This window comes from Lontra canadensis, unplaced genomic scaffold (assembly GCF_010015895.1).
Source record: "Lontra canadensis isolate GAN:19392208 unplaced genomic scaffold, GSC_riverotter_1.0 scaffold148, whole genome shotgun sequence".
NCBI lineage: Eukaryota > Metazoa > Chordata > Mammalia > Carnivora > Mustelidae > Lontra > Lontra canadensis.
In genome coordinates, this window is record NW_022631142.1 from 2,721,559 (window position 1) to 2,744,152 (window position 22,594).

Consider the following 22,594-nt stretch of genomic DNA (forward strand, 5'->3'; position numbering starts at 1 on the left):
GCCAGGCTGGTTCCTGACAGTGGGAAAGGGAGCACAAGCAACCGACTGAGACGCTCCAAGACTCACCAGCAGTGGCTTTCCACTAATTGCTACTGACTCGCTAGCCTGCACGCTCTCTGCTACGGGACTAAATCTTGTTCACTGTATTATTCTGCGTACTGACCATACGAAAGAGGCAACAAACAAACAAGACCAAAACACCTCCTACAATTCAGCAATTAAAAAACCCCCCAAAGCTCTGTTGAACAAATGAACAAAACTGACCCTGTGTTGTCAATGGGCCAAGACCACAAGTGGCCCAAGTATCATACTTTCTATCACTAGAAAGCAGAGAGCATCATATCCTACTGGCCGTTACTTGTAAGAACCCACTGTTCTCTTGACCCGGGCCCGGGTGCTGGGGACACCACGATGGACAACAGACACAGTCACTGTGTCCTGTGTCTGCGGGCACATAGACAGCTCAGATTCCAGAGGCACACAACCGCCCACGCATCCCAGGGCCTGCCAGGTTGCTTCATACTCCTTCTCTCTTCCTCTCTCCTGCCAAATTCTTACTCTTATTATGGGGCGGGGTGGGAGGGAGCCTTAATTTAGTTTGCATTATGCATTTTTATATTATAAAATATTTCTAACATCCAGGAAAGTACAAACAATGATAAAACCAACCCTGGTGTACCCGTCATGCTACTTTTTCAAGTCTTTCTAACGGGGTCAAACTTCTCACATCCTTCTATGACATACTTTTTTTCATTTATCTTTTATTCTGAGATTTAGCCACATTGATGCGTGTCGATCTCATTCATTCTTAAAAACTGCAGATTCTGTGTATGAACACACTGCAGTTCACGTCTCTTCTCCTGATGATGAATATGCAGTTGCTTCTGAGTATTTGCTCTCGTAAGCATTGCTGCTGCAGTCAATATTCTTCCATGTCTTCTTCTGTATTTGTGAGTTTCTCTCGGAGTGGAACTGCTAAGTGGTAGGGTATGAACATCTTCCAGTGGCTCCCATCCGCATACCGCTTACATCCCCACCAGACACACAGAAGTTTCCACTGCTGTGCACATTCTTGACAACTCTCGGTATTAACCCTCCAGTGGCTTTGCACTCATGAAAAAGCTGAAGTCCTCTTTGTTGCCAAGATTCTACACAACTTACCCCTGCATTCTGCCCCTCTGACCTCATCTACTAGGTCCCCTTCTTCCCTCCTGCCCAGTCACACTAGTCTCTGCTGTTCTCTGAGCATACCGAGCCAACTGTCTGCCTCAGGGCCTTTGTGGTTACTGTGCCCGTGGCTTCAGATGCCTTCCCCTTAGGTATCTACATGGCTTGCTGCTGATTCCTCCAGGCCTTTACAGTAAATTCACCTCTTAATTTTTTTTTTTTAAATTTCAAACCCCCACCCACCCAAACTTTCTTTCCTTTAAATTTTTCACCTTGGCCTTTAACACCAGCATATTTTTTTTTTAAGATTTTATTTATTTATTTGACAGAGATTGCAAGTAGGCAGAGAGGCAGGCAGAGAGAGGAGGAAGCAGGCTCCCTGCTGAGCAGAGAGCCCGATGCAGAGCTCGATCCCAGGACCCCAGGACCATGACCCAAGCCGAAGGCAGTGGCTTTAACCCACTGAGCCACCCAGGTGCCCCAGCATATATTTTTTTAAGATTTTATTTATTTGACAGAGAGAGAGATAGATCACAAGTAGGCAGAGAGGCAGGCAGAGAGAAAGGGGGAAGCAGGCTCTCTGCTGAGCAGAGAACCCGATGTGGGGCTCGATCCCAGGACCCTGAGACCATGACCTGAGCCGAAGGCAGAGGCTTAACCCACTGAGCCACCCAGCCGCCCTACCACTGGCGTATATTATCTGACTTTTCTTATGTGCTTATTGCTAAGCTCAGTAGATTCTAAACTGCCTCAAAACAAAGATTTTTGTCTGTTTTCCTCACTGCTGTGTCTCTGGTGCCTAGAATAGTGAAGTGCTCAATATTTGCAGAATTAACTGAATGAATGAAGACAAGCCCATTTGGACATGCTAGCTACAATGATGAGCACAATATAACATCGTGCTTTGTTTTTATTTCCCTGATTACAGGTGGGACTCAGCATCTTTGCATGTTTTGGTGGGCCATCTGGGTTTCCTTTTCTGTGAATTGCTCATTTTCCCCCAGAACTTATAACTGGTTTTATTCTCGTAACTGGTGGGAGTTCTAAATATAGTCCTGCTTTTCATCCTTTGTTGCTTATGAGAATTGCAAATATTACCTCTGGTTTGTTGCTTATTTATCTTTTTTAAAAATTTTTACTTTGCTTATGGTTTACTTTGTGGTATAGAAATTTTATATTTTAGTTTACATGCAGTCAAGTTCACCAATCTCTCCCTCCAATTCTGCAGACTGATGCTTTTGTCACCTTTTTCCAGACCACTGCCTCCACTTTCCTGCCAAGGCCCAGTCTTCTCCTCTATCAAGCTCTTTACCTATGTGGTACCTCCTTTTTCTTAACCATGTCTATGAGCCCGTGAGGCTAATAGTGTTGTGAAGGAAGTAAGCTTTGGGTTCAAATCCTGACTTTGCTATGAAAGGCAGCATACCAGAGTGGTGAGGGATATCGGTTAAGAGCTATGGTGCTGATTTGAAAACCGAGCCCAGCCACTCACCAGCTACAGGATCTTAGGCATGATACTTGACCTCTGCGTGACTCAGTGTCCTCCTCCTCATCCATACAATGAGATAATAAGAGTAACTGCCTCATAACATTCAGGTTATCATGAGGATGAAGTGAGTTAATCCAGGTTTTCCCCCAATGACAGGGACACACAGTTTGCTAGTGTCATTTTCATGGCTAAGTCTGTGACTATGGGCAAGCTCTGCTCCCCAAATTTCCATTTTCTCTTTTGTAAGACAAGGCTACCTCAGAGCGGGGGAAATAAAACTGTGAAACAGTAACACGGAGCTGAGCTCTTGGCACTTGGCTCAACAGATGTTCGTTCTCTCGTTTCTCTCTCCTTGGGAGTGGAGACTATGACTGCATCTTTGAATTCTCGGTCTGTAGCACAAAATAGGGTGCTCAAAAATTGTTGGCGTGCTTCCTCTGTGCCAGGTGCTGATGGCACGGATCTCAGACACACGGCCTGTCTCTCAAGATCTCAGGCTAGAAGAACGAATGAGAGAGCTGGAGAGAGACCACCTTGACAACACTTAGACGAGAGACATGGGCCAAGGCAGGATGTGTGCGCGGTGCTCCCTGGTGCTCTAGGCGCGGCACCGACATCTGGCTGGGGCTGCTGGTGCTGCCGGAGAGAGGAGCCAGCTGGGAGGTGCCTCTCTTCAGCCTCCCCCGCAGCCATTCCCCTTTCACTGGCTCCAAAGACTGGACATCCATGCCAGGTGATGAAAAGGTTCTGTAGCTTAAAATCATCAGGCAAAGAGAATAAAGATGGGCTTTATGGAACACTGAGCTAGTTCTAGTTTGACTTTTTTAGTTTGGTTTCCTCACAGGGAAAAGAGGGATAATCACACTTGATCTAGAGTCTTGTTGAAAGGACTAAACAGTGAATGCAGTCATTGGCACACAATAGATCCTCATGAATTCCTTTTCCTCTTATAATCAACATACGTACAAAATATGCAACATATTACTCTAATACTTATTTAGGACTCAGCATACATTTTCCTGAGCCTCATCGAGCTTCAGCTTCCTCATCTGAGAAATGCAGACAATGACATCTACCCCAGAGAACTAAAGGGGACCATGCACACAGTCTTGTGCAGAGAACCTACACACAGAAAGCACCCGGAGCCGTTGGCTCTCTTCTCTTCTTTCAAACACGGAAGGCCATGGCTGTGGGAGTCCTTGCCCTCAGGAGCACTGGGTGGGGGCCTCTCACCTTCCTTCAGTCAGTAGGGAGGTCAAGGCTGACACTCATCCCTCCGCCCGCTGCTCTTACAGACTTCCAGTGCCTCTGGCTGAGTCCCACGGGGAGCCAGCTCATTGGAGCGACAGCTGGGACTCGGCACAGGAATGAGTAAGTGCGAGAGTCCCTTCCCCACACTTCTCCCCACCATCAAATCCTCTAGAGTTAAAATCAACAATCTTTTCTTAGAGTGACTTAATTTGTCTCAAGTTTGTAGTGTCATTTTAAGACTTTGAAAACACATACTAATTACTTGTCATCGCGGCATTCCAGTAACACAGAATTGTATTTCCCCCAAAAAGACTGTCAGAAGAGCTGAATAAAATGTCCCATGCCCCACCAACAGTGCCCCTTTCCAACTTTTCAGGCAACCCATGGACTCATCTGGATTCAACCGGTACACGGTAAAGAATCAAAACGATGCTATACGTACCATAAAGATCAGGATTGCTGCGGATATACAGCCGCACGAAGTTTTTCCCTGGTATCGGCAAAAGAGACCCTTTTATCCTGTCAAAGACCTGGAAAATAACACAGCAGTAAGTCTACTGAAGAACTTCTTTAAAGTTTAATAAATTCAAATACTGTAAAACTGAAACTCTGTTATTACAGCTCTTACAATAAGAGTATTTTCAAATGCCAAGCTTTACTTTTGTAAGACCATATCCAGGATACAAAAGCTTTCATGTCATGTGACTGTTTAACCATAAAAGACAAAAGTTTCCACTACCAGCGAAAAGAAAGGTGAAACTGGTTTACAAACCTGGTAAGTGTCTACGTCAAAGAATGTTTGATAGTATTCAAATGTCCAGAAGGGGGAGCTTTTCTTCTGTCCAGCAAGTAACTGTCAGAGGTAAAATAAAATGTAATGAACACGGAAGTAATTTCCTTCTATCAGCTACATAGACACTGGGAGCTGATCTAATGGCAAATCAAGACGCATGGAAGATGGAGCTCTTTGGCATTCATCTACTTTGCAACAGCCGTGCCCAGCTCAGCCTGATAGAAAACAAGCGTCCGTTTTTGAAGTCACATAAAAAGGCTTCAATTCCTGGACCGTCCACCAGGGAGAGACTTGTCAAATCACTAGACTCTGTTCTCCCGAAAAAGCACTGTGAACAAGATCCCCCTTACAGGATTATAGGAAGGACTGGCTCAGTTCTATATAATCTGTATCAGGTACCGTAACATATATACGCATAGATACACACGAACATGTACAAACCTCCTCAAGATTCTTACACTATCACCACCTGAATTCTCAAAAAAATCAATCTACTGATTTACTTTCACATACTAAAAACTTAAAATATACTCCTCTGATGACAAAAAAAAAAAAAACCATACACACACACACAAAAAAAAGAAGCTAAAAAAACAAAAAAGAACATAAAAAAAACAAAAAACCCCACAAAATTCCAATTTAGAAGAGGCACATGAGGGCACATCGGTCCCAACAGCACCACTATTCGACAGTGTAATGAAGGCCCCTTGCCACTTCAGGTCTTTCATGAGGAGTCATACAGCACAAGGCACACAGATGGCCTATGAGAAGTTCTGCATGACAAGGGAAGGTGCTCCAGGTAGGTATTTTTTGTTCATTAAAAGGACAATTTTTCCATAATTTAAGTTGCCCAATAATGGCAGTGGCCGCTTTCCATGGTAATGAACAGCCTGCTTCTGGAGGTATTCAAGTGCTGTCTTTCTGACATACCACAAATGGCATTTAAATCCTGGGAGGGAAGCTGAGACAAAGGAAACTGAAGTTTCTTTTGAACTCTAGTATTGATTGATCTAGTATTGATCAAGATATTGAATTCCACATGTTCTGTAAGTTAGGACAAGGAATTCAGTATCTATCATAGACTATTGGTAACATCTTCCCAATTCCTAGATGAATTAAGATAATGGATAGAATGTTTCAGTTTTAAGATTTCTTTCCCCTTACACATTTCTCTAACTTTTGATGCCTGCTGTTGCTCAGTGTGATGGTTAATTTTATGCGTCACCTTGCTAGGCCATAGTGCCCAGATATTTGGTCAGACATTATTCTGAATGTTTCTGTGATGGTGTGTTTGGATAAGGTTTACATTTAAATTGGTGGACTTTCTGAGTAAAGCAGATTGCCCTCCACAATGTGGGGAGGCCATAGCAATCAGGAGCAGGCCTGAATAGAACAAAAGGGGGACCTCTCTGAGCAAGAGGGACTTCTCCAGCAGACTGCCTTTGGACTTCCTCTGCTATACCAGCTCTTCCTGGATCTACAGCAAAACGTCTTTGGACTCAAACTCCAACTCCTTCCTGAATCTCAGCCTACCAGCTACTTTTATCAGATTTTGGATGCACCAAGCATCCACAATCACATAAACCAATTTTTTAAAAACAAACCTCTTTCAGGATACCTGGCTGGCTCAGTCAGTTGAGGGTCCAACTCTTGATTTTGGCTCAGATCATGAGCTCATAGGTTGTGAGATCGAGCCCCGGGTCAGGGAGTCTACTTGAGGATTCTCTCCCTCTGCCCTTCCCCTCACTTGTGCTCGCATGAAATAAATAAATATTTTTCAAATATTAAAATAAATATGGGGGTGCCTGGTCGGTTAAGCATCTGCCTTTGGTTCAGGTCATGATCTCAGGGTCCTGGGATTGAGCCCTGAGTTGGGCTCCCTGTTCAGTGGGGCGTCCGCTTCTCCCTCTGCCTCTCCCTCTTCTCATGCTCTCTTTCTCTCTCTCAAATAAATAAAATTATTTTTTAAAAAATTAAAATAAATAAACCTCTTTCTCTATAAATATACATTGTTCTATTTCTCTGGAGGACTCAAATTAATTGTGTATACAGGGGCAAGTTATTTAAACTTTGTGCCTCAGGATTCCCCTTTGTAAAATGAAGATAAGAATAGTTCCTCGTATATGAGTTGTTTTGAGGATTCAATAAGATGATCCAATAAGGAACTTTAAATGGTGTCTGGCAGCTTAAACACAGAATGAACACCAGATATCGTAATGATGATGATGACAATAGTCAACATTGCTATTTTCTTATATTTCAGATGAGGAAACCCAGTTGTAGGAAAGTTCAAGTACCTTACCCAAGACCACATAGCTATTACTACTGGCTGGGCCAGGATTCAAAGTTAGGCTCCTAGGCCCAAGATCTTTTTTTTTTTTTTTTTTTTTAAGATTTTATTTATTTCACAGACAGAGATCACAAGTGGGCAGAGAGGCAGGCGGCTGGGGCGGGGTGGGGGAGTAGGCTCTCTGCTGAGCAGAGAGCCCGATATGGGGCTCGATCCCAGGACCCTGAGATCATGACCTGAGCTGAAGGGAGAGGCTTAACCCACTGAGCCACCCAGGCGCCCCAGAATAGGAGTTTTGTTGGGTGGGTGCAATAGAATAAGGGAGGTCAGGATTTTGGCAGAGGCTTAACCTACTGAGCCACCCAGGTACCCCTCCTAGGCTTAAGATCTTGCCACAGTATCTAGTATATAAGGATATTTAATTTAGCATAAACTTCAATACTTATTTTGATATTACATGGAGTTCCACAAAGACCACCTGGTACCCAAGAGCTAAACTATTTAATAAGCCTCTGGACTCAATGCTATAAACAGGGTACTCCTCTAGGGTATTATAATCATGACTGCATTTATGAAATATTAATAGAGGGACGCCTGGGTGGCTCAGCTGGGTAAGCCGCTGCCTTCGGCTCAGGTCATCATCCCAGGGTCCTGGGATCGAGTCCCACATCAGGATCCTTGCTCATCAGGGAGCCTGCTTTTCTCTCTGCCTCTGCCTACCACTCTGCCTGCTTGAGCCTTCTCTCTCTCTCTGACAAATGAATAAATAAAATCTTTAAAATATTAATAGAAATACTATTTTCCAGAACACACCAATAGTACACACAGAAATAAATCTTTGTGATCAAAACCAGCCCCCTGATATTTACCGTCCAACCAGATACAGAAACCTAGAGGTCTTCCTAGAACCCTCTCTCTCCCTCACCCATTTCTCACCAAGTCCTACTGACCCCACCCCCCAAACCACCTGTGTCCAACTCTAGTTCTGGCTTCATCACTTCTAGCCTAGACCACCTCCAGGGTCGCCTACCTGGCCTTCTGGCCTCCAGTCCATCTCCTTCCAATTTATACCTAAAAAGGCCACAGTATCTTTAAATTTAGCTGGCCATATCATCTAAAATCTTTCAGTAGCTCCTGATAGCTTTCAAAATACGATTCCTATTCATTCGACTGGGTCCCTGCAGAGCCATGTGGCCTCAGCTTCTGTCTTCACCTATATTTTGCTCCCAATGTAAGTGAAGACGGGAAAAATGCTGTGTGTGCCATGTTCTTCTCTGCCTCTTTGGCTTTGCCAAAACAGTTCCCTTTGCCTAGATCACCCTTCCCTGCCTTCTTCCCTTGGCCACCTCCTACGCTGGTGCCAAGACTCAGTTTAGGGGTCACTACTTCCCCAATGCCCTTGCTCTGCTCCCGCAGCCCTGGCGTCCCCTCTACCAGCATGCTTCCCATGGGTAACAATGGCCTGGGTACCTGTCTCTCCCCGTACCCCCACTCCGAGGCAGAGGACACATGTGACCCACCTTTGGGCCGTCACTGCCCGGCCCTCTGTGTGGCACCCAGGAGACAGTGAATAAATGCATGAAGAAGTTTTTAAAACGTTAAAAGGAAAAACCAATTTCAAAGGCAAGTTCAAACCTCGGTTTTGTCAGAGTCATCGTTCCCCAGCAACTCATCGTCCTCTTCACCCCCTGAGCCTCTGGGGAGTCCTGGTTGGTGTGTCGGGCTCTCACTAGGACCCTCCATGTGTATCATAGTGGCACCGGGGTTTGCTGCTGAAGTGGCTGCATCACCGAATTCTGAAAGCAATCAGAGGCCTTATCCACACTGGAAATGCTAGACTTTTCCTTTAAAGGTAAGCTGTTACAACCCCCACTTTGCTATAGACTCAACTTGATACAAATGGCAAAAGGCTCTGAAGAAAAACTCATCTAGAAATCAACCTTCTTAAAAGGATTATAAAGATAACACAATATGGAGTCAGACCTGGATTTTAGTCCTGGCTTAGTTACTTACTAACAAAATGAGCTTGAGTAAATAACCCAATGCCTATAAGCTTCCGTATTCTCACTTACGCAATGGGGAGAAAAATACTTATCTTCAGAGAACAGTATCTTCAGAGAATTTGGGGAAACTTCGAAATCATACCCGAGTCAAGTCCTTAGCTGAGTGGCTGGCCCACAGCAAGTACCCAATCTAAACCTCTCTTCTTTGATTCAAGGTCAAAAAATGTTAATGGAAGTTATTTTTTTCCAAGAATTCCTATGTAATTACCATGGAAAACATAGGGCCAAAAGTGAAAGTAGAAACCACAGAATAAATATCACTCACCAGTCCTGCTCCATAAAGGCAAACACTAATAATTTCTGGTATGTTTCCTTCTCTCTACACAGTGAATCCGTAGAGCCATGCCAGTGATGAACATTCATTCATTCAACAAATATTTACTGCCCGTCTCCAGTGTGCCAAGTACTGATCTAGGATGTGACACTATATAAACAATTTTGTATCCTGCTCTGTCGACTAGACATTATAGAAAAAATGATTTTTTCATTTTATATCAGTCTTTACAACAATCATGTTCAAAACTACAAAATCTTCCATCAGCTGGGAGGTGGAAAAGAGTAGGAAAGACTGTTAAGTTGGACATTTGGGGTGTTTCCAACTTTTCATTACAAAAATAACACCGTAAGAAGTATCTGCAGAGAAAAAGCCCTTGAGTTATTACTTATGAACACTGATCACTGCAATCACCAGGGCAAGGGGTACAAACCATTCATAAGGCTCTTAAGCCACGGTGATAAATTGCTTTCCAAAAGAACCTCAACTATTGACAACCACCAGCAATGATGGAGACTTCCTGTCTCTGGGTATTCTAACAAACTTTATTTAGCCGCTCTTGAATAAAACTCAAGGCAGCTCTGAACCTTGGAAGGATTAAGGAACAGTACCGGCAGGGCACTATTATAAAACTACAAAGCATGGGGGCGCCTGGGCGGCTCAGTTGGTTGTGCCTTTGTGCCTTCGGCTGAGGTCACAATACTGGGGTCCTGGGATAGAATGCGAGTTGGGATCCCTGCTCAGCTGGGAGTCTGTTCTCCCTCTCCCTCATTCCCCTGCTCGTGTGCTCATTCGTGCTCTCTCTCAAATAATTCAATAAAGTCTTTTTAAAAAATTAAAAAATAAAACTGCTAGCATAGCACGAATCCTACAACCAGCAGTTTTGTCAAGCGCTTCAACAGTCTGATGCTAAAGTTTTTAAAAATTACTTAAAGGTATTATTCTTCCAGAGAGCAACACCCTAAGGACTGGATCTCTCTGTGCCTACTTTATGATCAGAAATTCTAGTTGATTTACAAAGAAGCAGTTTTGTGTGCCATTCATGCTGGTCTTTTTAACACTGCTTTAAGCTTATTTTAGTATATGTATTGGGATTTTTTCTGTAAAATGGGTGCAATTTTCTCTGAATACAGGTATGTGACAACAAGAGAAGTTGCTTGCATGCCAGTTCAAATTGTTCTATATAAAAATGCTGTTAAAAGATACAGTTAGGTTATCCTAGTACCTTTTTTTTTTTACTTGAAATGTTAAATCCTTTATAAAGACCATAGCAGGAAAACGGTGTACTTTTTTTTCAATTGCTAAATATAAAATGTTTGAAAATTTTAATTTTCTTTTATGTGTGCTGTCTCAAAATATGAGGGGAATATAACAAATCAAAACTAATTTTTTGTAGATAGCCATTACATTTTTTAAACTGTTTCAATGCCAATGTGTGTTCTACAGAAGAGAATGGTTCTAGGATAACTAGATGGGAATGGGGCTCTAGGATAACTAAGCCCACCCTTACTGTCTTTCAGCTATGTAAACAGTTTTAGGGCGAGAACCAGAACAACTAAAATGAATTAGGTGGCTGGTGTGTAACAATTAGTCAAGCCTCAGTCTGCAATGTTAGAGCAGCACGGTGCTCTGGAGTGAGAGGGTCCTTTGTTTAAGTTAAGACTAACACTCCGTGACCTTGGGCAAATGCCTCTATATCTCTGAGTCTCTGTTTCTAAAATGTAGATAACACCTATCTTACAGAGAGATTTTGGGGATGATATGAGATAATAATAAATACTGTCATAGCTATCATTTGTTGACTGGACAGGACACTAACATTTAAAAAGATGGTCACAACTGAGGGAGTCAGACAGAGGAAGATACACTTAAGTCTCATATTTAAAAAGGAGTAGTTCAGTGGGCAGAAGGGCATGCCAGAAGGAGGAAGAGAGCATCACTTGAGAGGGAGAAAGGACAAAGATGTTCAAAGGAGGATGATGGGGTGCCTGAGTGGCTCAGTCATTAAGCGTCTCCCTTCAGCTCAGGTCATGATCCCAGGGTCCTGGGATCGAGCCCCACATCGAGCCCCGAATCAGGCTCCTTGCTCAGCGGGAAGCCTGCTTCTCCCTCTCCCACTCCCCCTGCTTGTTTTCCCTTCTCTCACTCTCTCTGTCAAATAAATAAATAAAATCTCTTTAAAAAAATAAAAAGGAGGATGATAATTCCTCTATTTGAGGGGATTAAGAAAGGCTTCTCAGAGGAGATGCCACACGAGGACAGCCAGAGGTGGGGTAGGCATGGCATCGCGCACAAAAGGCATGTGAGGAGCAAGAACCAGAAGATGGAGAATGTATGCCCTGTTTGAGAAACATCAGGTAGCATGGTTTGACTGGAAGGTAGCGTGTGTACCTCTCACTGTCCACACGTAATGCTACATATGAGTTATTCGTGTCCATCCCAGCTCCTCGAGGGCAAGCCTGGTGTGTTCTTTATTTCCATCACCAACATTCTCTGCTTCTACATGCTGGCATATCCTGGCATACGCTCTGTGTGGTCTCTGTTCCTTTTCTGACACAGTGTCTCCCACCTGAAGGGTCCTGATCTCCACTTTCTCACCTGAACTACCATCTGCCTCAGGAAAGCCTTTCACGACCTCCACAGCATCCTGTGTTCTCTTCTAAAGAGCAAAATCCTAAACACCATTTATCCTATCCTCTGTGATTTGGCTCCGGCCTCATCTCTAACCTCCCCTTGTGCTAGTGTCCCCGGCCATCTGTGCTCTGGCAGATTGGCCTTCCTTCAATTACTTGGGAAAAAAGTCAAACAAACTTCCTCCCTCCTCAGGGGCTTTGCATATGCTGTTCTCTACGCTGAATTTTCTCCCACTGTACTCAGAAAGGATGACCAAGGAGGGCCTCTCAAATGAACTGAGATTGGAACAGAGTGAGGGAGCAAGCCCCATGGCTATCTGGAAGAATTCCCAAACAGAAAAACGGCACTAAAGAGTGTACTTGGTGTCTAGGAGGGACAGTGACAGGCCCATGTGGGAAGGGCAGAGAGAGAAAGGGCAAGAGTAGCAGGAGAGGAGATCAGAGGATGTGGAGGGTTGGAGCACTTCGGGCCTCCTAACACAGAAAACGCTCTGGCTTCCATACTTAGTGAGATGGGAGCCACTGGAAAGTTCTGAAGGAATGACATGATCTGACTTAGTTTCAAAGGACTACTGACTGCAAAATACAGACTGCAAGGAGGCAAGGGAGGAAAACAGGAAGACCAGAAGGAAGGTAAGGGCTATAATACACATAAGAGGGGATGGTGACCTTGAGCATGAGAGGCAGAGGTGATGAGAAGTGGTTAGATGCTGGTTGTATGTTGAAGATGGAGGTGTATTTCTCTTTAAACATTCCATCTCTTCCTTAGGTAACACTGGCTGTGAAGCCAGGCTGCCTGGGTTCAAGCCCTGCTTCACCACGTGCTAATTATGTGACCATTAGGCAGATTACTTAATTTTTCTGTGCCTCAGTTTCCTTGCTGGTAAACAGGGAAAATAGAATAACTATTTCCTAAAGTTAACATAAAGATCAGATGAGCTAATATTTGTAAAGCAAAACAGCACCTAATATACAGTAAGTGCTGTGCTACTGTTTGTAAGACAAATAAGCATTTGTCCATCCCTAGTCTAGGTCGGGCTCCAGGTTATAAGTGATGAACTGCTCCATCAGCATTTTCATAGCTTGTGGATACATATTTAAGTGATCATTTACCAAATTAACAGCTCCCCCACTAGATTGAGAGCTACATAGGGGAGTGAACTGTCCTGCTCACTCTTCTATCCCTGATAACTAGAATGACTGCCTGGTTCCTAATCACACTCATGAGATATTTACCATTTCAATGAAGGAATGACCTGATCACCTTTCACCATGATTACCTTTTTACACTTTTATCTACTCCAGCAGGGTAAAAAACTTCTCTTTTATCTTTATATCTCCTGTATCTAGTAAGTTCGAAGCACAAAGTGGGGGCTCAGTAAATGTCTCTTGAACTAAAGCAGTAACTCTATAAACGTTTTTTGTAATCACTGTGTTCAATTAATGATGTTACCAATCTAAAGGGCTATTTGGCAAAAAAAGAACAGCGGGTGTAGATAAACAAAAAGACCTGGATGTGGCCGACATTGTTTTACCAAGATGTTTGAGATAATCTTCTTAAGTATAAATGCCAGTCTATCAATGAAAACCCATCCCTGTGACTGTGGAAATAACTGATCATAAAAGGCGGGTACCCAGCTAATGTACCTTCAAACTGCAAGTCATCTACAGCTGCCATTCAGCCAGTGGGTCTTCTCCCAGTTAGTAAGAAGAAAATGTGCAGAGGTCTAAAAAGGAAAAATAAATAAACTTCATAGGATACCAGAATAAAATAGATGCAAACAATTCTTATTTCACTGTTAGAAATGGTACTGATTTCCCCCGCCTCCTTTTTTTAGTGGGGTGTGATACGTCCTGTATAAAGACAACCATTTAGCATCAGATATTATGAAACTGTCATAAATAAACTAACCCCGGGGGGTCCAAAGGTTCCATCCAATATCACTCACTCTGAGTGTTGAAGAACCAGGTACAGATTGGAGATGTAAGGGTGAGGAAGGGGAGGCTACAGTCCGAGAGATGGTCATGAGGGCAGTGAAGATCAAAGGCAGTTCAGCCTAGCCAGTGGTTAAGGGCACAGGCTCTGGGGTCAAACAGACCTGGGTTTGCTTCCCGATTCTGCTTCTCCTCGCTGTGTGACTGTGGGCTCCTCGGGGCCTCAGTTTTCTCATCTGTAAAATGGGTTCGTAATGGTACCTACTCACAACGTGTCGGAGGCCATTAAATGAGTGTAAGGCGCTTAGTGCACAGCCGAGCAATTAGTAGGTGCTGGAGTGAGGGCCACCCTGCATCCTGGGACACACTGAACACCAAGCAGGTCTGGGAAAGAGCTGCCCAAGAAGCAGAGGCAGTGTTTTAGGGGGTGGAGCTGGGCCGCAGCTCGCCAGGCGCGCAGGAGACCGCGGGCCCCCTCTGTCCCGGGCGGGCCGGCAGACCCTGCCGCCTCACCTCGGGGGCCTCGGAGTCCAGCGGGTTCCGGGAAGGATCCGGACTCAGTTGCTCCGTTTACGTTCGTGCCCGGCCGAGTTGCCGGAAGCCGGAGATCCGGGGGGCGGGACTTCTCTGCCTCCTCCGGGAAGAGCCCCGCCTCCTTAAAGAGACCACAGCACCGGGACACTTTGTGGACCCGGACTCCAGAGCCGGCACTCCTCCCTTCCCTCCACAACCCCCCGCTCTCCGTCGAAGCCGAGGTTCGGGTTCTTAAAGAGACAGACACCGCCACGTCCTGTGGGGAAACTGTGGGGCAGGAGAGGGGGGGGTGGGCGGCACAAGAGAATTCTCAAGCGTGTGGAGTCTTCTTCCTGTTTATCTATACCCTTTTCTTTATTGAAATATAAAATAGTATAACGAAGGACGGTTGCCAAGAGGCAAAAAGTCATCAATATTCCTCGCATTATTTTTTGGCCACAAAAATTTAATTAACCGGTGATGGAGCGGATTAGTCAAATCGCTTCTGAGTTGCGAATGAGTGATCGAGGGCGGGTGATGTCTGTTCACGTGGACGCCCCCAGTAAGTGTGGCACTCCCGTGCCCCCCTCCTTCTGCCCCGGGTGGGGGCGGGGGCGGGGAAGCGGTAGGCTATGGCCTCCCGCATCCCCTTGTCCCCCAAGACGCTCACCGCCACCCCCAGCCCGGCAGGGACCCGGTAAACCACGGCGGAGGTGCACTGGCGGACCTGGTGAGAAACGTTTTGCCCTGCCTTCTGTCTTGGCCTGGTTACGCCTACACTGCCTCCAGCTTTGGGGACCATTTTCTCCTCACTGAGAAAGCCCGCCTTGGCCTAGGACCTCGCCAGAACTTCTGCGCTCCCCTGTCTTCTGGGCTTGCTTCCAGCACCGCGACTGCTGTTGTCTGCCCGTCTTTACCAGCTTGGGAGCGATCGGATTGCAAGGACCAGGAACGTCTCTGGTCTCTGGGTGCCCCGAGCCCAGCATGCAGTACTTGTTCACTGAAGGTTAACTGTAGAGTGGACAGGTTCTGGCTGTCTGAGTCCCAGAATCCTAATTCCGGGCTCACACAAGGTGGAAACTGTGGCTCTGGCCTCACCACACCCGACCCTTGTGATCAACTGAGAAGACTTTACATCTGACTAATCAATATATATGTATGTATTCTTATGCATACACACAAACAGTGTATTTGCTGAACTGACATCATGATCAGGCTTTATGTGTGCAGGATCTCTTAATTCTCAGGACAATCTTGCAGGCGTGAGGTGACTCTCCTCATTTTATAAAGAGAAAGTCGAGGCTTAGAGTATGTGCAGAGTTCTTTGGTTGAATAGGTACCAGGAATGAACCGCAATGCACAAGTTCAGGTGCCCAAATATGTCAAACGCCTCTTATGCCCCATTTCAGGTCCCCCTGGCCTCACCTGCTGTTTATTTCACCACTGTGGATGATACTCGGGCACCAGGAGTTAGAACCCAAGTGAGCTTCTCCTCAAGTCCATGCCTCAGGCTTCTCACTTGTGTCATGGCTTGTGTCTTGGCGGTCATGGGTCTGCTGCAATTGGTCAACACAGGGACAGGAGAAACCCAGGATTGCAGGGGTGGGCAGCAGACAATGCGTCATGGGACACCTCTTTAAGTAACAGTGAACAACTGATGCTTCTCTCGTTTTTCCCTTCAGAAAGACCCTCCTCAGATAGTTCATAAAGCTTTCTCTCTTGCAGGATCAAGCAACAAATGCCTTAGGAAGTGACCGATTTGATAATGCATCCTTGCCATGGCTGTCCTTCCTTCCCTGCTTTATAACCCCCATCCCTCACTCTTGGCTCTTGTACTCACACTTGCCAATAAAGTCCTCGTATGAGGAACCTACATTAAGGCGTGCTGGTACCAAGAACGGCCCCAGGAATTAGCCCTCAGGTTGGAATTTCTGAACTGGCCTGCTCAGCGGTGAGATGGCCAAAACCCCATTGCTGGGGTAAGTGTGTGTGTTGTGGGGGGCAGGTGAGAAAACCAAGGCTATGTATTTCTTCTCTTGGAAACAGAAATAAAAGTTATATGGATATATTAGTCATAGTGATATACAAGTTTTGGCTCAAAATGAGATAAGATTCAAAGATGACTGGTTTAACTAAATTCTCAACTGCAGGCTGTTTTGCTCTGAGGGGGTATTTGGCAATATCTGAAGTCATTTTTGATTGTTGCAACTGGTGGCGTGCTACTGGGGTGCTCCTGACCACCACAATTCTCAACATCCTACGGGCCACAGGGTAGGCCCTCACAACAAAGAATTATCTTATCCAAAATGTCAGTGGTGTCAAGGTGGAAGAACTGAGCTCAAATGTTCAGATGTTCTTATCTTGTCTGCACAAGTAGTTAAGCCCAAGTAGGTGAGCTCAGCGGGTGATGCTAATTCCACCTCTATTGCTCCGAGGGGAAGTGAACCACCGAGTAAGGGAACCCACTCTCGCTGTCCCTTAGTTAGAAGGAGAGAAGAATGAGAGGGGAGGGGGAGCTGAGGAGCAAGTCTTGCACTGATGGACAGGGAAATGGGGTGGACGGGCCACTCTGGTTAGGCATGCATGTGACCCTGGCCGAGTCCACCAGCTTTCTACTGGTGATCACACAGCTGAGCCATGCTCCAAAAAGCATCCCTAACACCCTATGAGTGACACCCATCCCAAGGAGCGCTGTGGGAGCATCTCACCCTGACTCTTGGGGTGACAAATGAGGGATGAGCAGTTGGTACCACTTTAATTTTTTTTCTTTTGGATTTTCTAACAAACAGTATTTTGTCCTTTTTAAAGTGTGCCTCTGATAATCTCTTCCCAATTCCACAGGCACAGTGACACCACCTTTGTAGTGGAAAGTCAGCGATGGTGGAACTAGTTACATTACAGAAATCAGCCAATGCTACATGTCAGGAGTTGATTTGTTGTTATGTTAATTGTCTAGACCAGGGCTGGCAGTCTTTTCCTAGAAAGTCCAGAAGAGTTAATATTTTCAGCTTTGTGGACTGCATAGTCTGTTGCAACTAGTTAACCCTCCTGTTGTAGCACAAAAGAAGACATAGGCTAAAGTATAAATTAATGAGCAGGCTGTATTCCAATAAAGCTTTATTGACAAAAATAGGCTAGAGGGCCAGATTTGGCCATGGCCCACAATTTACCAACCCTGTTCTAGATTTACGAAAGTGACTGAGAAAATGTTGAAGTTAAGATTAAATCTAAAAGTATGTGTTGTGCCTATAGTAGTAATATTCTGAATAACACAAAAAATCGAGGGATTATTCAAAAACAAGTTCCTCACATCTTGAACAAATAAGTCCAATTTTGACATATGTATTCACTTTCTTGCTTTTATTTTCCTCCTTAGCTTAAAGGAAAATACTACCAACATTCATGTCCAAATGATCCTGTTCGTCATTTGCAGATACTGGTGGGCTGCAGAAAAGTGTTTGTCAAAAATCAATGAATGCATCCTGTGAGGATCAACTGGCTATATGGAATTTGCAGTAAGGAACATTTTATATACATTTTTAAAGATTTATTTATTTATTTTAGGGAGGTGGGGAGGGGCAGGGGGAGTGTCAAGCAGATCCATGCTGAGCATGGAACCCCACTTGGCGCTGGATCCCATGACTCTGACATCCCGGACTGAGCTGAAACCAGGAGTCTGACGCTCAACCAACTGCACCATCCAGGTGCCCCGGGAATATTTTATATTTTATTATAATTTGTATGTCAGTAAAATTTATAACAAACTTACATACAGACATAAGCTTACTTTTTTTTTTCCTAAGAGAACCAGTGGTTAAACCTCTAGATTCAGGCCCAGGTTTCTCCGTGAAGCTCACAGGCCTTCTCCTTCCCTGGTTGTAGGGCCTGAATCTAGTTGATTCTCACAGGATGCGTTCATTGATTTTTTGGTCAGCCTCTTATTACCCCAAACTTGGATCACTACCCCAGGCAATTATACCGTTAAAGAGTTCCCACTGATTGTTTCAACAAATGCCCTATTTTCATAGAGTAAGCTCTGAGTCAGGTCCAATGAAGCCAAGACTTCAGAATGGAGCTTTCTAAGGAAGACGTTAGACAAGTCAAATAAGGTCAGTTCTCTGGGGATGGGACTTTTCTGAAGAGCTCCAAATCCATTCTGCCACCTCCCGCGTCAACCTGATTGTTACTTTTCACAGCAATCATGGTTGTGAAGCTGTTGTTTTTCAAAGGGACCTGGGAGAGGGGAATGGGAACAGAGCAAGTTAAAATATCATAAAGCTCACTGTGATAAGATTCAGCTGTTTTTCTTCAGTAGACACTTTGCAGATTATTGCAAGCTTTTCTTCAGTTAATTTAAAGAATTCTGAAAACAGTTGATTTTGACCATTTTTTGCCAGTGTTCTTATCGCCTTTATGAAGGAGTGGATTTTCCAAGATCCTTATGCATCCATTCCAGAAGTGCTTCTAGCTCATTTACATTAAATGCAATTATTTTCTATATTTAGACATGTCAGTCATCTCTCTTCACATTAATTACTTCTTTATATCTGCTTTCCTATTTCCCATTAGTTAGATTAATTTTTTTTCTTGCTAATTCGAAGTTATGTATCTCTTTTATTTTGGTTGTTGCTTCTAACTCATTTTCTTTTTCATATCAGCTTATTAAGCTTCTTATCATACATATACTATCTTACTGAATAAGGAAATACTTTAGCACATGCTCTAGGATATTAATTCTGTATTGTTATTATATAATAACATTATTTATTCTGATACTTGCTTATTTAGATGATGATAAACTTCACAAACATACTTCTTATTTTCCTTAGTTCATGGCATTTTCCTGGATTCACTTCTCTTCTTGCTGGAGAACATCCTGCAATAATATTTTGAAGATGGGTTTCTGTGTGGTAAACTTTCTGATTCCTCTACATGCCTTGTAATATCTCAGATTTACTTTACCTCGTGTTTCAGTATTAATTTAACAGAACATGAAATTCAGTCACTTTCCTTCAAGGAAGCTCTTTTCCTTCAACACTTGAAAAATATTATTCCATTTTCTTCTTGCCTCCAATGGTTCTTACCATTATTTTACTCTTTTGTAGATATCTGCTGTTTTTCTGGGTGGGACCTGTATATTGTATTGTATTATATTGCATTTGGATTGTATTTTTTAGAGAAGTTTTAGGTTCCCAACAGAATTGAAAGGAAGATACAGAGAAGATTTCTCCATATCCGCTTGCCCCTACATGTGCACAGCCTCCTCCTTTATCAACATCCCCCATGAGAGTGGTTCATTTTTACAGCTGATGAACCTACACTGACACATGATAATCATCTGAAGTCCATGGTTTACATGAGGGTTCACTCTTAACGTTGTATAGTCGTTGGATTTGGACAAATGTGTAATGGCACGTATCCACCATTGTAATACCATCCAGAGTACTTTCGATGCCCCCAGATCTTCTATTGTTCCTCCTATTCACCCTACCCTCCCCCACCCCCAAACCCCTGGAAACCCCTGCTGTTTGCCACTATCTCCATAATTTTGCCTTTTCCAGAATGCTCTATGGTTCAAATCATACAATACATATAGCCTTCTCAGATTGGCTTCTTTCACTTAATAATATGCATTTAAGTTTCCTCCATTTCTTTTCATGGCTCATTTCTTTCTAGCACTGAATAATATTCCATTGTCTGGATGTATCACAATCTATTTATCCATTCATCTACTGAAGGACCTCTTGGTCACTTCCAAGTTTTGGCAGTTATGAATAAAACTATCAACATCTGGGTGCAGGTTTTTATGTGGAGTTAGGTTTTCAGCTCCTAGATAAATATCAAGGAGTGGGATTGCTGGATTGCATGGTAAGGATATGTTTAGTTGTTTAAGGAACTGCTGCACTGTCTTCAAAAGTGGCTGTACCATATTGTATCCTCACCAGCAAAGGATGAGAGTTTCTTTTTTTTTTAATAATTGTTTTTCTTTTTAAATATTTTATTTATTTATTTGACAGAGATCACAAGTAGGCAGAGAGGCAGGCAGAGAGAGAGGAGGAAACAGGCTCCCCTCGGAGCAGAGAGCCCGATGCGGGGCTCGATCCCAGGACTCTGGGATCATGACCTGAGCAGAAGGCAGAGGCTTTAACCCACTGAGCCACCCAGGCACCCCAGGATGAGAGTTTCTGTTGCTCTCCATCCCCACCAGTATCAGGCGGTGTCAGTGTTCTGGATGTTGGCCATTCTAATTGGCGTATAGTGGTATCTCAAGGTTATTGTTGTTGCTTTAAAGAGTTATTTATTTATTTCAGAGGAAGAGAGCATGAGCAGCAGGGGCAGAGGGAGAGAGAATATAAAGCAAGACTGCACTGAGCGGGGAGCCTGACACGGAGACTCCATCCCATGACCACGAGATTATGACGTGAGCCGAAACCAAGAGTTGGACGCTTAACCAACTAGGCCACCCAGGTACCCCATGAATCACCATTTTATACACTTATTTGCCATCTCTATGTCTTCTTTGATGAGCTATCTGGGAAGGTTTTTGCCCATATCTTGATTGGGTCATTTGTTTTCTTACTGTTCAGTTTTTTTTTTTTTAAGATTTTATTTATTTGACAGACAGAGATCACAAGTAGGCAGAGAGGCAGGCTCCCTGCCCAGCAGAGAGCCTGATATGGGGCTTGATCCCAGGACCCTGAGACCATGACCTGAGCCGAAGGCAGAGGCTTAACCCACTGAGCCACCCAGGTGCCCCTGAATTTGTATACTTTTAAAAAGTGAACAGTATCTCGATAAAGCTGTTAAAATTTTGGTGTTGTAGCTAAAAAATCATCACCAAACCCGAAGTCATCTATGTTTTTTGCTGTGTTATAGTCTAGAAGTTTTATAGTTCTGTGTTTTACATTAGGTCCGTGATCTACTCTGAATTAATTTCTGTGAAAGGTATAAGGTCAGTGTCTAAATTCGTTTCCCCCTCACGTGAATGTCCAGTTGTTCCATCACCATTGTTGACAAGACTATCTTCTCTCCTTTGTGTTGCCTTTGTTCCTGTGTCAAAGGTCACTTGACTATATTTATATGGTTCTGCTTCTGGGTTCTCTCTTCTGTTCTACTGATACTTGTCTATTCTTTTGCCAGTACCACACTGTCTTGACTATTATAGCTTGATAGTAAGTCTTGCGTTTGGGTAGTATTGGCTTTCTGACTTTGTTCTTCTTCTTCAACATGATGTGACATCTGCTTTTTCTCTCTGGAAACTTACAGAAATTTCTCTTTGTGACTGAGCTTCTTAAATTTCACTATACTATGACTAGGTATTTTTTTTTAATCTTCCTTTCGATCTGAGGTCTTACATATTTCTCTCATTATATTGGTTTTTAGTCAGAATTTCACCCAAACCTCTATTTGTTTCCCCTCTGGGTCTGTGAATCAGGACAGGCTCAGTTATGCTGCAATAACTGATGACCCTGCCCCACTGTGTGCTTTGATGCAGATTGTTCAATTGAATGTCTTCCTTTATTGTAGCTGCACTCTTAAGACACTATCTTATTTTTCTGAATGAACTTACTCCCCTAAGGGTTTTGGTCCCTGTCCTGGTGACAAATACCTGAGAGAAAAACCTAAAAAACTGTGTTCTATGGGATGAATTGGAAAGGAAAGGTGTGGAGAGCTACCAAAGAATGGAGAGAGCTGCTGCGTTTTACTCTCTGTCACTGTCCTGGCACAGCTTATTGTCAAAACACTGCTCTCGTTAGCTATACACACCTAGTCTTTGGAGGGATGGAGACAGATGGCAGAAGTGGGAGCACTTAGGGCTGGCCAGCCTGCCAGAAACTCAGTTAACCATGCCCCCCGTTCTAGTCAGGTTCAGGCAGTAGTGATGGGCTGGCTACCACTTGTGTGTGTGTGTGTATCTGTGTGCGCACGTGCACGTGTGACAAGAGGGAGTGAGATGGTCTACCAGTGAAATGTAAGGGACAGCAAAGGACACACAGAAAGAGGGTAGTCCACCCTCTCTCCAGCCCCCAGTGCCTATCAACATCTGGGTGCAGGTTTTTATGTGGAGTTAGGTTTTCAGCTGTTGTCCGCTCTGTCCCACACCCTCACCAAGACCTGCTCACCCTCTGTTGCCCAGGAAGTTACCACAGCGTCCACATGAATCTGAGAGTGGGATCAACCACTTT

General features: G+C 44.1%; 1 protein-coding gene across 2 annotated transcripts in view; it reads right to left on the reverse strand.

The window, feature by feature from the left end:
* The window catches only part of YIPF1 (Yip1 domain family member 1), a 38,589-nt gene extending 24,132 nt beyond the window's left edge, over positions 1-14,457 (reverse strand). Inside the window, exons 1-6 of one of the 2 annotated variants that reach the window (XM_032844109.1) lie at positions 14,409-14,447; positions 14,060-14,131; positions 13,608-13,687; positions 8,626-8,786; positions 4,680-4,760; positions 4,350-4,437 (exon numbers count right to left, since the gene is read on the reverse strand). In XM_032844109.1, the coding sequence (XP_032700000.1) occupies positions 4,350-4,437; positions 4,680-4,760; positions 8,626-8,786; positions 13,608-13,638 (361 nt within the window). In that variant the 5' untranslated portion in view covers positions 13,639-13,687; positions 14,060-14,131; positions 14,409-14,447. Of the gene's footprint in view, positions 1-4,349; positions 4,438-4,679; positions 4,761-8,625; positions 8,787-13,607; positions 13,688-14,059; positions 14,132-14,408 lie in introns of both variants that reach the window. The other variant, XM_032844110.1, reaches the window with a different exon arrangement.
* Positions 14,458-22,594: the final 8,137 nt, after the last annotated feature.